Here is a 16,943-nt window from a genome sequence, read left to right on the forward strand (position 1 = left end):
TTTTTACATGTCAATATTAATGGAGCACACAAGTCACAAATGAATATAGATCCGCCTAGCCAAATGTTACTGTGTAAGTGAAATGGTAGAAAAATGCATTACAAGCAAAATATATATAGAGTTTTCAATTATTACCATTTTGAACATCATGCTTTTGTTATTACTGATGACATTATATTTTGACAACACATTTTTTGCAATATAAGCACGATTCTTTTTGTATTCATTTATTGTCAACATTTTTGAAGAGTTTTATCTGGTCTAAATAAAGATGACCATACTACCCTAGTTAGTTTTTTGTAGATTTTATTATATTATTATTTTTTGGTTGATTATTTTAGCATTTTTGAGATTGATATTTTATAACTTGCGCTTATGCATTTATTTTTTTATTAAAGATGAATGCATCAATAAAACCTAGTAAATTTGAATCATACCTAAATTTTTTTATGTATTAAATTTGATTGGACTCTGGGCCACATCTTTTGCCAATATAATTATACATTATGATAAGGAATTACGAGGAGTTGTAAAAGAGGTACTTCCTCTTGTAAACAACTGAAAGAATCCACCATTCCTTTGAAATCCATCTTCCTTGAAGTAAAGGTTTTGTATTTCCCCGGACTCCTTGCAAATCTCTTCAGCACCGGTTTCAAACGAAGAACACCGACTCGTGATCTTGATTCTTGGATGATGTTATGATATCTGCTTCTTCCCCACTCTAGTGTCATGTCAGGGGAATGGGTTAGGACGCTGATGCATGCATGCATGTGTTGTTTGGCATCTCTTGAGCTGTGAGGGCGGTGGAGTGTGAATCATAACCTTCCAGTTCCACCTTGTGCCAGGGCAGGCCAGCCCCTCACGGCGAAGGGTAGGGCCGCCGTTGTCTTGCCATCGGCGAAACAAAAGAAAGAAGGGGCATCATGTTGGTCGGCGGCGATCTAACTCTCTGTTATTGATGCCAACAAGAAAAGGAAGAAAAGGCCTGCGACTGTGAAGAATGATGATGCCGCGTTCCTTCCGCTCGCCGCTGAATCATCCACATTAGATGAAGGTAAGCATTGACTCAAAGAAACCCTCCTCAGATCCGATCTTTAAAGCTTCACCCGTTTCTATATGAGTGTGAGGTCTGCTTCTATCTACGGTTGGTTAGGGCTTTTGGAGCGTGACGGTGATTTTTTCTACCCTCCCCTGTTTTTGTGCTGTTGTTAGGGTTTTCACCAGATCTTTGCGACTTGGGGAGAATCGGTCACAGGAACTTGCAGCGCTGTGGTTGTTACTATGGGAAGAAAGAAGAACAAGAGGATTGTTCCGTCGACAGGTGTGGGTACCTTCCTTTTTTACCCCCGCCCTCCTTCCCCATCTCAGTACCTTCCTTTTTCCTCTCTATCGTATATGATCACGAATGAGGTGATTCTGGGGGTGCTTTCTTTCTCTTATGATTTTTTTCCCCTGATGAGGGGATTTCCTTGCGTTCGTCTTGATCAGGGACGGCATGCTGTTTCCTGATTTCTCTTTTATTGTTTCGATTGGTTTTCTTCAGAACCAGATCGATGAATGTTTGCGGAGATGGGGTGTTCCTTTCAATCGCTAAAGTGGCGAGGTTTGGTTGGTTTAATGAGTCCCTGCTTGTCTTTGCGTGTGAATGCTGAGGCAGGAATTGTAAAATTCTGTGGATATGCGAGAGTGCACTTTAATGGTACTTAGTTATTCTGTAAAGTATTATATATAATCTAGTTGATCGATTGGAGGAAGTGGGTTCTCTTTGGTTTGACTGGAGAGGAAGCGAAGGGGCTTCGTATTACTGACACACCAGTTTTTTCAAGCAGTATGGTGCAATGCTTGAGAAGGAAGAGAAAAGGAAATGGGTCCTTCGTGCGCTCAGAAATCATAGAAATTCTATCCGTTGGCCACAACTCTTCATCCTCCTTTGTTGCTGAGTCCCATTTATCTTTGGAGGATCATTCACGCCTAAGAAAGAAGTGCAAGGAGCATCCCTCAGTAGAAGCTGGTGGTTCTGGTACCATTAAGCTGACCTGTTTTGTTACTGCCCCAATTTGCAGATGGTCTCGGACTTGTGCTTCAGATCCTCTTGGGAGGGGGCTCAAGAGGAAGTTGGGGTGTATTGACTCTGCCACACAAATAGGAAGGAAGAAGAAACTTGAACAGGAGTACATATTGGGCCCTGAAATTGGACAGGGAAAATTTGGATTGGTCAGATTGTGTTGGAGTAAGGCAAGCGGTGAAGAGTTTGCTTGCAAGACTCTGATGAAAAATGGAGAGGAAACTGTTCACAGAGAAGTTGAAATAATGCAGCATCTGTCGGGCCACCCTAGTGTGGTAACACTGAAGGCAGTTTATGAGGATCTGGAGTCTTTCCATCTTGTGATGGAGTTTTGCCCTGGTGGTCGCTTGCTCGATTCAATGGCAAAACAAGGCTGCTATTCGGAGTGCCAAGCTGCTACTCTGCTGAAGGAACTAGTTTTAGTTATCAAGTATTGTCATGAGATGGGGGTTGTTCATCGCGATATAAAGCCCGAGAATATCCTTCTTACTGTGTCTGGAAAGATAAAGCTTGCTGATTTTGGTTTAGCCATGAGAGTTTCAAATGGTAACAATGCTGAACATTTTGAATTAGTATTCCTTATTTGGATTTCATCTCTCATTTTTATTAACTATAATTCTGAAGATGTTGGCTTCCAAATCAACTATTGTCTCATCTGCTGAATGCTACTTGTGTGGCATCTGACTTCCTTAGTTCAACTGTTCTTCCTGCTAGGATGCGTCTAACAACTGCTGGTCAAATGGTATCAACTACCATATTTCACAATGTAAATCTGAATGGCGAGACAAGTTTTCTTATCTATTTTTTTTCTGGTAGTAACTAAGTGGAAATTGGAAATTACCATCTTACATGATACATCATATATGTGCTGTCTTCTTTTACCCTGCATGTAGGAATGCTGAGCATTATGTTATCTATATGGACACAGTTTATATTGCAGAATTCTTGTAACCAAGTGTTTGAAACTTGAGTGAACCCACCAGAACAACCGACTTCATTTAGTGAACCAGATTGAAGAGTCACAGAGCCAGCATTTTTTTTTCTTTTGGTGAAAATGAGAAGAAAAAATCTTTCTTGGATTGGTGTATCAGAAATCATAATGTTCAAATGATTTTTCATCCTGTAATCTAGAAGAAGGGGATAAGTTTAGTCTGGACAGCATATATTTGTTTACATATATGCATTTTTTTGGGGGAAAGGAGAAAAAAAATAGAGGCTGCATGGTTTTCTCAGATTCTATTCTTTTTCTTTTTGGATCTTATGCTTCATCCCTGCCATGCCATCATTGTCTTTGTTAGTTTTTTCCTGCAGATATCAAATCCCATCTTGTTTGAACTTCAGAAATCTGTAAGCCTTGCCCTCAAGTGAATCTATGGTCCAGTTTGGATAGAGTGAGATAAATCTGAATAGTACATTCACTTCTATGGACTAGGGTTCGCTAACCTTTTTTGCGAAATCGCTGTGCTTCTCAAAAGAATGATATTTGCATTACCCTTTCGATAAACAAATCATTTGGTATATTTGTTGTATATTTTTTAAGGCTTTCCCATCAGTTCCACCAATCTTGTTCATGTTATCTCTTTTTTAAGATTTTTAATCTAAGGTTTCAAGATTCAATATTTTAAAATTTCCTTTATCTTCCCAAATTCCAACAAACTTCTTGGTGAAAATGAAGGGCTATTGCTCTTTTTCAATTATTCACCTTTTGTTTTCCTAAGGAAGGTTAATTAGAGAAATGTGCAGGAATCTATTTGGCATAGGGCTGGCCATCGAGCTGGGCCGGCCCAAGCCTGTCTCGACCCAATTACAATCGGGTTTGGGTCAGGCCGGTCCTTTTAAGCCCGACCTTGTTAACGGGTTGGGCTTGTGGGGCCCTATGCATTTTGCACATGGGCCTGGTCCGATTAGGGCCCGATTATCTGATCGGGTCAGGCGTAGACCGACTTTGTTCGATCCTGGGCTGCAAATTGCAGTCATAGCTCGACCAAATACGGGCCGGTACCCGGTAGCCTATTTGGCACCTGGCCCGATGGCCACCCTTAATTTGGAATTTATGCTTTCATTGAATTATTATGACCTTTGGTCACATTAATATTAGCTACTACCTTTTCATTTGTTATTTAAGCTAAATTGGTGGCGACTATAGGCCCCTTGTTTTGATTGGCTAGATACCTTGCATGTAATGCCCCCGATTTATAACTTGATTTTTCAAAGATTTTTTTTATTTTATAAAACCCAACGGAAACATTCGATTCAGGATTGTTACAATTGTTGTACCAAACCATTCACTAATTAAACTACAAAAAGGAAAATACATCATCATTAATTGCATTGAATTAAATTAAATCATCTATAATGGTCCAGATCTGGAACCACCACTAAACATCATGTCCAAAGCCAAAAGTTACTGAAGTGAGGAAACAAAAATGACCACATCGACAAGTAGCAAGCAAAGTCTAATGTCACAACTATGTAGAAGAAAATCACTCAGCCTTTTCAAAACCTAAAAGTTGTTAAATTAATGGGGTCAGACAACTCGTGTCTTAGTAGGAAATTAACACACTTGCATTCATGAACAATTTCATCATACATTAACACAGTCTCGCTCAAAATACATATAACATGCCACAATAAATGATGCATATTTTTTAGGAGTCAATAACCACACAACAAGCTATAAATTAGAAATATCATAACAACAAGACATATTCATGCACACTCATTTTATGTTATGGTTTGCAACATTGCATCAAAATCATACTTATTCATAAACATTTATATAATGCATCAACTTACCATTTCGGTTGTACGAGTCCTTCATGCATGAATAAATTCTTGTCTTCAATTATTTTTTTTTCTTAAATGATGTATGCAATGTTCTAACTACATGCGTTCCAGATTCTTGTTTCGCTTTACCAATCACCCGTGGGCTATGTCACAGGGATTTGGCCAACCAGGTGCTACACCTGCATCGATGCGACGCGATGCAAGTGCGGCACCCAGCGCAGTCAACCCGACCCTGGGTGCGATCAATGCACCAAGGTCATTTATGTCCAACTTTTGGACTTAAAAAAAAAACTCGCCCGATGAAATGGGCTGAGGAGAGGAGGATTAGGGCAATTTTTTTTTGCCCTAATCCTCCCGACCTCTCCTCCCGACGTCGGCGAGTGCAGAGTGCTGAGCTGCGACACCCCGACGCAGGCGACTGAGGTACGTTATTCTCTCTCGTTCTCTCCTTCAATCTCTCTCTCCACTCGTTTCAATCTCTCGGCTACCTCTCTCTCTATTTTTTTCCTCATTTTCATACTGCGTGCCTCTCTCTCTGTAGTCAATCTTTCCTCCCTTATTGTGTACCTCAGTCTCTCTCGATCTTGGCTAAAGAAGCCTATTTAAAAAAAATACCTATTTTAGGAAAAACTCAGTTCTGTTGGCTCATTTTCTTAAAAATCTATCAAACCTATGTAATATAAACATGATATTGTTTATACATAGATATATTATATTAATGTGGGCCGAACCGAGTTTTTACAAGCCCAACCGAGCTGAACTGTTAAAACTTATGATAATTGTTTTTTATTTCATTAGTGTTACTGTTGTTAATTGTTAAAACTTAATATATATATATATATATATATATATATATATATATATATTTTTTTTTTTTTATATTTTGTCGCACCCCCGCACCCAAACTTTTTAAAAGTGCCGCACCCGCACCCGCACCCGCACCCACACCCTCACCCGCACCCGCACCCGCACCCTCACCCTCACCATCACCCGCACCCGCACCCGCACCCGTCACCCATGTGAAATAGTCTGTGGGTACAACACAAAGTTACCCAGTTCTGGAGGTACGACCCAGGCTTGTTCATTCATGCAATCATGATTTATTAACCTGCGTTACACCCCAATACTGGTCATATTTCTGGAAAAGGGATAATAAATTCGAGAAAGCTTCTAATCTCCGCAACCTGATATATCAGTATTTCCTCATGAGTGTTACCTACCACACCGCGAACAAGTCATGGTAGTCTCCCCCTAATTCCGTGGGTGGGAGACAAAGCAACCTTCCGTGCTTGAGAAGCATTCCCACAGAGTCACCCGTTGTACCATGCTTACTCTCTTTTAGTAAGTTAAAAGAGAATTAATTTTACATTTCGTTTCTTTGATTGACTCTCTTGTTAAATATGCCAATGCAAACATGCAACCATATACAAGGTTCATATAAAACAATATGAATATGACACTAACATGCATAAGTTTGATTAGTCATTATTATTACAATTTACGAGTAGCTGCAATCAACATGCATTACCACAATCATGATAGGCTAACTATCCATACTTATACATGGAACATTTCAAGCATAGCATCACATGCAATTTACTTCATGAATGCAAAATAACATTATCTTTTATATCATGCTATCGCACAAGCACATCATACACGTCTATGTACAGTACATACAATCGTTCGCATGGCATATCGACCCTACCATGTTATGTAAACATGTCAATTGTATGCTTTACTTAGGCACACAATTATATGTTGTACATATGCATTCATCTATTTCAAGATCATGCCTCATAATGCATGATACATATTCAGTTAACCTGCATCAAATATTACAAATCAAGTCTTATTCATTAGTTCTCATGATTAGCAATTTAATAGAGGCTTAGGTATTAATATAAGCAATTGGGAACAATTTGGATATTTGTTTACCCAATTTTGTAAAATCCACCAAAAATTGCAGAAAACAAATTTAACCTTCATCTTTTTACGGGGGTTGCCCTAACATGTCCGAAACACAACCCCAAAAACAGATCTCCAAAATCATTTATACAAAAATTATAAAAATTCTGCAACTGAACACTGGACTACTTCAACTACATCATTAAAAGAATAATTAAGAATAATCTGTCATCTTTCTCTTCCCCTTTGAGTCATCAATAGATCGAGAACTTTCTGCATCATCACATCCTCCTTGCCCTCCACGACCATGCCTTTTGTTCATTCATTTCCTATAATGAATATGTTAAAAAATTATATATATATATATATAGAATAAAGTAAAATAAAAAATACAAGATGCATATAACGCATACCTTGTCTAGGTCTCTTACTGAAGAAACGATCAATCCGGCCTTGGGGAACTGATGGTCGCTCTTGTACTATACTAGCTCTGTTGAATTGATTTGTATCATCTTAAGCCTCATTTGTACGTATGATTATCGGGGGTAATGGAGTTCTTAGTTGTGCATCTTTGGGTTTGGATTTGGAAATAGTGCTTGATTGTTGTGCACTATCATCCAAATCTCTCCAACGCATATCCTCTACTCTCAACGTATTTTCTTTTACAATCAAAAGTTTCAGATTGATATCCCATTTTCGACTAGGTCCTTCTTTGTAGCGATTGTTGCACCTTTTTATAATAAGAATACAAAATATGAATGCTAAGTTGCTAACAAATAATCAATGATAGATAAATATTTTATAATATAGCAAAACAAAGTATAACACTTTAATTATACTTGTCAATCAATCGAAGATTGGAATGAATATACACCAATGTATCAACACGATCTTCATTGAGCCTATTTCTTTTAACATTGTGAATATAGCTTAAGGTGCTCCACACTCTTTCTGCAGAAGATGTGCTAATAGGTTGAGATGAAACCTTAATGGCTAATGCTCTCAACTCGGGTGTATCACCACCAATTAAGGATCGTCATTGTAGGATTCAATGCATCTATTCTTGCTGCATTCTAGCTAAATCTTCCCATTCTTAATGCAAAAGTCACAAGTTGTGACCTATAAAGTATAGAGAACTCTTTATTTCTAGCAGATATGATTTCAAGTGCGAGCATTGCACCATCTAAGATATCATTGTCCTTTTCTGCAGAAAAAAAATTTAACTATAACAAGAAAATGCAAATGAAATAATAAAATAATTAAATCATTAAACTTTAAACTTTATTAAATAGATAAAATAAAATTTTTACTAGGAAAAACTCGTTTGCCCCCTCCTGGTGCTGGGATCTTGAGATACTCTGACTCGTAATATTTTGGAATAAGCATGTGGGCTAGACTATGAAGATATGCACATTCATTCCATCCTATCTATTTGAGACAATCTTATAAATTTTTTGATACAAATCTGGTTGTCCTTTTAGATTGTCTTTGATTTCCCCCAACATGATGTCCATGCCTTCATACATTTCACCAATTATAGGGCCTTCTTGATTACAAAATTTAATCGTCTTATAGATGAGTTTTGTAATCAATAATGCTAAACGAACAAAATCTCATTATTCTTCATCAAGAACAATTGTTTCTGTTGTAATAATCCTTTTTTCATAGTCTTGTTAGTGCATGATTGCTTTCACTCTCTCCATTTATTTGATATGACCGTAAGCCTCAAGCTCTCCCTCACATCAAGCAAGCGTTTCAAAGTAATATAATGTGAAGCAAACCTTGTTTTTGCAATCTTTATTAGCTCTATTTTTTCATTATTTCTAAAGATTGCTAATGCTTTCGAATGATTGGTGTTATACTTCACAATTTCTTTACTTTGCAAATATGTATTTCCAAACCAGTGAAACTCATGTGCTAAATCCTTGAAGATCAAATTAAGTGTGTGCATAACACAAGGTGACCGAAAAATATACTTATATGCTTGTTTCAATTCTTCACAAGCTAACTTGCAATTTGTTGCATTGTCTGTAATAACTTTCATTACATTAGAAGGCCTCACAAGTTTAAATCCCGTCTTAAAAAACTCGGCAATATTTGCAGTTGACTGTTGCACATTAGAAAAGTGGCTCGCATATAAGAACATCGAGCCAAAACAATTTGATGCAAGTATATTTATCAAGTGTTTGTTGTTTATATTTGTCCAACCGTCTGAGATAATGAAAACTCCAAACTCAAACTTTTCTCGAAATTCACTTAACTCCCTGTAAACACATTCTTTCTCACTGACAAACAATGTTGTTCGAGCTTTTTCATATGATGGGGGTTTATATCCAGGTACTTTACTAACTGCAAATATCATCTCTTCTCAATACGGTGATCGAAGCACATTCAAAGGTATGCCATTTGCACAAAAAAACTTGATAATTTTATGATCTGCATAGTCTCTTTCTACTTTTTTAAAGGTATTGTGAATATCAGCGGTGTTTCGGCTTCCACTAGAAGATGTACTCATACTAATAAGCTTTCGGTTTATCAGATCTTGAGCTCTTCAACTCAAATGCACTTGATGGAACCTTTACTCGTCAAATTTGCTTCTTAATTTTTCTTGCCAATTCTGTAGTTTTTGCAATTACGGGAAAAATAACAATCCCAACACTTTGTCCCTTTGGAGCTCTCATGAGATATGCAAAAACTCGTGTATATGACCCATGATAAATATCTACACATAAAAACTTGAGTTTCATCTTACTTTCCTTACCCACTCTTCTTTTGCTTCAATACATGGCACCACAATACTGTTGTTTTATTCATGCTAGGTGCTTCGTCATCTAGGTCATCTTCATCATAGTAGTCATCCATGTCATATTCTTTTTTATCTTCCTCATCAAAATACATTTTTTTTTCTGTCCTCAAACTGATATGGACAATCAGAAGACCTCTTGCCCTTTCTTGCATTGTCATTCCCAACACCACTAGACGATTCATGCTCCAAATTTCAAAAAGAATCATCATCGTCATCATAATTATCGTGATCGTAATTTGTGATGGTCATTAGTGAAGCAAAGAATAAACAAATATACCTGCATAAAAAAGTATATGAATCATTTTAGAACACTTTAAAAAAGCTATTAGTAACAACAAAGGATGGAGAGTGAAGAACACAAATCATTGATTATATACACAAATGTATGCACATTAATATATACTAGCAGAAAATATGTGCACAAATTCACAAAAAAATGAATAAAAATGATTTCTTTATCAGAGAGAGAGAGGATTGGACATGTAAAAGGCTGATGAAAGTTGAAACTATGCTATTAGTCAAAGGTAAAATCTATAAAGCTATTTAGCCAAATTATCAAACAAGAAACAAATCCATTAGGATGTTATAGATTACAAAAATCACACGTTAATTCCTGAACAAAAAACATAAAAGAAAATAGACACAACATTGATCGTGAAAGTATAACATGCATTAGTATGTTTTGCATTCTAAGGACAAGACATATTTCCCAACAAAATAATAAATAAAGACAAATAAAGCAATTAGATTTATGGCCCAAGAAAAATGAAAAAAGAAAGACCCGAACAAAACAAAGAGAAAAAATAAGGCTTGATATCATGATCCTTAACTCAATGAATAATTATGCAAGATATAAAAAGGAATAGCATAAATAATGTTGACGCCTCATCTGCATTAGCAGAGGCCGTAAGTCCATTGTGGATAATGATTTTTTGTTGAAAAACAAAGAGGATTGAAAATACCGATGCATGATCAGCATTTTCACTGGCCTATCTAAATAGTGGAGTTTCCAGTATTAATGTGTGTGTGACTGTATGTACATACACACACACACACCTTCATATATAAGATGGAAGCATATAGATATGCATGCCACTTTACAGGTTCATAAACCAGATCCAAGATCAACGCCAGGATCTAATTAACATCCAGCATGTGATAAACCCAAATATTAAAAAAGAAAATATTTTGCTGGATCTGATTCTTAGTGTCCAGTCCATTGTGGATAATGATAAACCCCAGTTATTCAAAGTACCACTGGGTTTTGAACCAGCAACTTCTCACCACAAAGAGACGTGCACTGACAGCTCATACCAAGCACGCGGAGCCACTGTTGGTACTTTTTTTGAGAGGCAAGATGGGGTTAGGCAGATCCCTACCAGTCATACAACTATACCATTAGGTTTTGAACCTGCAATGTCCCAACACAAGGTGACCTGCACTAGCTGCTCCTACCAGACTATCGGAGCCCTATCACTACTCTTTTACAACGGAAAGGGAGACCAGAGATGGAGAGAGGAGAGGTATTTCGTGGGAGATACGTGAGATGGAGAGAGGAGAGGTATTTCGTGGGAGATACGTGAGATGGAGAGAGGAGAGTATGTACCTGAATGGATTCATCGCCGGTCGGTGGAGGTCGCTAGACGTCGGTGAAGGTCGCTGGATTCTGGATTCTGCCGATCGGTTGTCAGAGAGAGGAGAGAAGGGAGGAGGAGACTTGGATTCAGCTGCATCGTGAAAAAAAACCCTAAAGCCCTTTCGAGTTTTGTTTTTCACGGGTTTTTCAAAATCTCTATTTTTCCCTTATTAAAAAACTTGTTCTTTTAATTTTTTTTGGAAAAAAGGTTTAAAAAAAGGATAAACCTATAAATCGCCCCCCTTTAAAGGGGTATGCACTTCTTGATATAAGTGTGCGCTTTCCTATGTATTTCAGAAGCGCCACGTTTCGCGCTTCTGAAGCGTGTATCGGGAAGCACGCTTCCCCTACTGTATAGGCGCTTCGTGTAACTTTGGTGTGGGCCCACCTAGGGGACGCACTACCCTCTTGGATTGCTTTACTTAATTAAAATAATTTAATATGTTTTATTTAATTCAATAATTACCCTAAATGTCCAATTTGGATTTTAGATCCGATTTAACCCAAATTTTGGATCCAACTCCATGTACTATATCCAAATTCAATTGTAATTAAATCCAAATCTAAATTTCATTTAAATTATCATTTGCCTGAATTTAACCCTGAATAAAATTTCAAAATTCAATTTAGCTCTAATTAAAAATCTAATTAACTGAGGATTCAATTTCAAGTTTATTACACACAACTACTTCTATCCAAATCCATATTTTAAATAAATTGTAGTCTATAATTAAGACATAATATCATCTTTATTTTCTTAAATAATCGTCTAAAATTTACAAGTATTACACTGCAACTAGTTCAGTACCTCAGTCCAACCTCCTCTTCTTGTTAATGTTATTGCTACCATTATGTTGATATAATTGGTTTTGTTATTTCAACACTAGCAACACAGTGGTAGCTAAAGGGAAATTTTCTTTTGAATTTACATGGGGCACAATTAATGCTGTTGACTCTTTTGCCAAACTGTTGGTTGAACAAGTCGGTGAATATTCTCAAGTGAGGTTAGAAATACCATTGTCCTTATTATCGTCATCAAGGCTTAGCATTTCTAAAGCCCTGATGGCTATGATTATTGTGTATAGAGGGATTTTGTTATGTGTGTGTGTGTGTGTCAACACACGTGTTGCATATTCATATGCTTGCACATGTATGTTCAAGGCTTGGCATACATTAGAGGCATTGTTGTTGCTGGTGATGCCCACAAATTTTGTGTATGGGAGTGGCATGTGTTGCATTCCCTTAGAATGATTATATTGGTCTTCCTATATTAGATAAAAAAAACAAAGAGAGTCAACTCAGAAGATAAATGGAATGTGGTTGATTACTGGTTGTGCAGCTGAGAGAACAACTAAAAGTGGGGAACATGATATTTTGCAGTTGACATGAAGTTGAATGCATAGGTACATGAAACATCAAACAGTTATGAAGATTCATGTTGAGTGGGTGGCAAATATACTTATTCTGGTATTGGCTGAGGTTAGGTAAGTCTCCCTTGTTAAATTATGTATCTATTCACTTAATGTAATATATATATTTTATATATAAGGTAATACATATACATATATTAATATATATGTATATGTATCTACTTATTATATATATAAAATATATATTTTTCTTCTTGTTTAGTCGTAGGGGTAGTTTTGTCTTTTCCTCTATTTTACGCACATTCACTTTATGAATGTGTTTGTAATTTCTTTTTTGTTTTCTTTTTCTTTATTTTTTTATTTCTTTTATTTTCGTACTTAAAGGAACCTTGGGGGGCCCACTCAAATAGACGTTGGGCCCCTCCAACGGTCACATTTGTGACCGTTGTTGGGGCTCCAACGTCTATGAGTGGAGCCCCTCCAAGGCTCCTTTTTGGTGTGGTTATAAATAGGGGCTCTCCCCTTGTATTCTCTTATGGCTTTGTGTCAAAGCCCAAGTTCTCAATAAATCGATTCCATTGTTTTTATGCCTTTGTGCATTTGTGAGGTATTTGTGGGTTGTGCTTTTTGTGCACAAGTGTTCTTATTGTGCTTTCGTGGTGGGTTTAATATCAAGAATATTAAGGTCTTGATATTAGTATCTTATTGAAGATACTTTCACATGGTATCAGAGCCTCGTTGGAAGAAAGAGGATCGTGCATCTCGTCTCTTGTGAAGCACCTCGAAAATCGTGCCCTCAAGCTAGTGAAGTTTTTGAGTGAAGCATTTACTTCGGGCAATATTTTAGAAGCAACTTTTGTCAAGAAAAGATTGAAAATCCGTTAAGGTACGCATTATTTTCCATCTTCTCTTCTCTCTAATGGGTGAAAAAGACTCCCATTTCACCCTTGGGTTTAAACTTAGTGGTTCGAACTACCGTGTTTGGGCCGGCAATATGGAAGCCCATATCAAAGGGAAAGGCCTTTGGGGTTACGTTCAAGGCTCCATATCGGAACCCGAACCCAAGCTTTCTACTATAGAGAAAGGGGAAATTAAGATTCTTGAAGGAGAAGATAGACAAAAGGCCTTAGAAGAATATTCCAAAAGGCATGATGAGTGGGAAATGAAGAACTTCAAAATATTGTCTTGGATTTTTTCGTCCGTAGAAACCAAGATCAATGCCAACATCATTAAATTTAAAAAGGCCTCCGAAGCTTGGTTATACCTTGAAAAAATGTATACTTCAAGGGACTTGTCTCACAAATACTATCTCCAAAAGAAAGCCTTGACTCTTCAACAAAATGATTTATCTATTCGGGAATATTTTGCCGAATTGTCATCTATTTGGGACGAGCTTGCCATGCTCGAACCAAAATGGAGCGGAGAAGCTATTGAATTAAGGCACAAACAACTAGAGGAAGATCGATTTTTCAACTTCCTAAATGGTCTTAGACCCGAATTTGAGCAAATTCGGTCCTCTCTTCTATCGGCTTTCACCTCCCCATCTATTGAAGATGTCATCACCAAGCTAAGTGGTGATGAAACACGTATGGGGATTTGTAAAAATAACCCAAGCATCCTTGCTACACCTTCTCAAAATGACTATGAAGTGGTTAATGCCGTATCAAGACCCGGAAATAATTTGAAGACCTACAAACCGCCCCATTTCAAAAATCAAGGGCAAAATGATCGATATGGCAAGAGAGATTATAGCAAATTAACTTGCCATTTTTGTAAAGAACTGGGACATATCAAACCCAATTGTCCCAAATGGAAGAAATTTCTTGCCGCGGCTTTAGCATCCCAATCGGAGGAACGACCTTCAACTTCAAATGAACCTCTTTCGCTTCATCAAATTGTGGATGCTCTTCAACCTCTTCTCAAAGGAGGCATTTCTGGAGCCGCTATGTCATCCTCTTCTTCTCTTGGTAAGACATCTTGGTTACTTGATTCCGGTGCTTCGTTTCATATGACTCCAAGCCATTGTTTTCTTTCTGATTATTCTAAAAATGGTCTTCCATCCTTTGTCTCAACGGCGGATGGAACCCCTCTTGAAATTAAAGGGATGGGCAATTTTGAAAAATAAGACTTCTTTATCCCAAAAATTCGTCTTATACCAAAACTAAACTTAAATTTACTTTCCGTTTCTCAACTCTCGGACTGTGGTTGCGATATAAAATTCTCTTCTAATAAATGTTGGATACAGGATCGCCAGTCCGGGAAATTGATTGGGGAAGGCTCTAGGAGAGGAGACCTCTACTATGTTGATTTTCTTAAAATTCCCAAGAATCAATTTTGTAATGTTGCTCAAAACAAAGATATTCATGTATGGCATAAGAGATTGGGTCATCCCAACATTGTTAAAATCTCTTATTTGCCTTTTATTAAGCATCTTTGTAATGAAAATTTTGTTTGTAATGAATGTATTCTTGGAAAAATGAGAAGTCTTCCTTTTCCTCAAAGATCCATGTTTACAACAAAACCTTTTGAAATTGTTCACTCCGATGTATGGGGTCCGACTCCGGTAATATCCAAGGGAGGTTTCTCTTACTATGTTATCTTTGTGGACGATTTCACTAGGTTTAGTTGGATATATTTTCTTAAACATAAACATGAAGTTTTTTCAACTTTTAAAACATTTCATATGATGGTTTTAAATCAATTCAATGAAAATTTAAAATTTTTTAGAACCGATTCGGGTGGTGAATACCTTTCCAATGAATTCAAAAACTATCTTGAAAACTATGGAATTCTTCATCAGAAGTCTTGTCCTAAAACCCCCCAACAAAATGGGTTGGCTGAACGAAAACATAGGCATATTATTGAAACCACACGAACTTTGCTCATTTCCCAAAATATTCCGAAAAAACTTTGGGCGGAGGCCGCTCTTACTTCTGTCTATCTCATAAATAGACTTCCATCTAAAAACTTGAACAAAATTTCCCCATTTGAAAAATTATATGAAAAAGAACCTGATTATAGCAGGTTAAGGGTTTTTGGATGTAAATGTTTTGTCCTTACTGATAAAAATGACAAACTCTGTCCTAAGGCCATTCCTTGTGCCTTTCTCGGTTATTCTGAAACTCATAAAGGTTTTCGCTGTTATGATGTTAAGAGTGATAAACTATATGTTTCCAGAAATGTGAGTTTTTTGGAAAATGTTAGTGGTTTCGAAAAACTTGAAACCAATGACGAGAATATAGACTATTCTTTTCTGTTTGATTTATTAACTGAAGATGATGATACTAGTGATGATGAAACAAATCAAAATGACTTGAATAATAATGAAACTCATTCTGATCAACATATCAATGAAGAACATAGAGATCCTATAACCTACTCTCATAGAGATAGGAATACTTTTAGAAGTGCTCTCGAAAGATATGATAGTGAGTCTACCCCTTCAAGTTAAGGAAATCTTCGTAGGACCGAAAGATCAAGAAGACCCCCTTCTAGGTTCATCTCATATGAGTCCTTTTCACCAAAATATAGAGCCTGTCTAAGCGCCATTCACTCATACATAGAACCTAGGGATTTCGAGGAAGCACGAAAATGCTCAGAATGGATAGTCGCTATGAATAATGAACTTGAAGCCCTTAAGAAAGCAAAGACTTGGGAGTTTCAAGACCTTCCTAAAGACAAGAAAGCAATAGGGTGTAGATGGGTATTTAAAGTCAAAACTAAGAGTGATGGGTCCCTTGAGAGATATAAGGCTCGCTTAGTTGCAAAGGGATATGGTAAAAAATATGGGATTGATTATGAGGAGACTTTTGCCCCCGTTGCTCGTATGGTCACTGTCCGATGTCTTATAACTGTTGCTTCAATTAATAAATGGAACATCTATCAGATGGATGTTAAGAATGCGTTTTTAAACGGAGATCTAAATGAAGAAGTATATATGGATGCTCCTCTTGGAATGGAGTATCCTAAGGGAAAAGTGCTTCGTCTTCGGAAAGCACTTTATGGTTTGAAACAAGCTTCCAAGGCTTGGTATGATAGGTTTAACTCCGTAATGTTAGAAAATGATTTCTCATCCTGCTTTACTGATACTGCTTTGTTTGTTAGAAAATCTAATGCAGGAATTGTTATTCTACTACTTTATGTGGACGACATGCTTATAACTGGGAGCGATTCTAAAGGGATTAAAAGCATAAAATCCATTTTAAAGGATAAGTTTGAAATGTTTGACTTAGGCTTCCTAACTTACTTTTTGGGTATTGAGGTAGCTTACTCTCGTAGAGGATATTTTTTGTCTCAAACTAAGCTTGCATCTGAGATTGTTGACAGGTCAGGCATTACAGATGATAAAATTTGTGAAACTCCTGCTATAGT

At 37.0% G+C, this 16,943-nt stretch overlaps 1 protein-coding gene across 2 annotated transcripts in view; it reads left to right on the forward strand.

Moving 5' to 3' along the window:
* The first annotated feature begins 521 nt into the window (after positions 1-521).
* LOC149815997 (serine/threonine-protein kinase PEPKR2-like) overlaps positions 522-16,943 on the forward strand; it is a 29,692-nt gene continuing 13,270 nt past the window's right edge. Inside the window, exons 1-3 of one of the 2 annotated variants that reach the window (XM_089987116.1) lie at positions 522-1,054; positions 1,213-1,321; positions 1,544-2,611. In XM_089987116.1, the coding sequence (XP_089843242.1) occupies positions 1,831-2,611 (781 nt within the window). In that variant the 5' untranslated portion in view covers positions 522-1,054; positions 1,213-1,321; positions 1,544-1,830. Of the gene's footprint in view, positions 1,055-1,212; positions 1,322-1,543; positions 2,612-16,943 lie in introns of those variants that run through there. The other variant, XM_089987117.1, reaches the window with a different exon arrangement.

Source organism: Nuphar pumila, chromosome 14, assembly GCF_984573655.1.
Source record: "Nuphar pumila chromosome 14, dmNupPumi1.hap1.1, whole genome shotgun sequence".
Classification (NCBI taxonomy): Eukaryota; Viridiplantae; Streptophyta; class Magnoliopsida; order Nymphaeales; family Nymphaeaceae; genus Nuphar; species Nuphar pumila.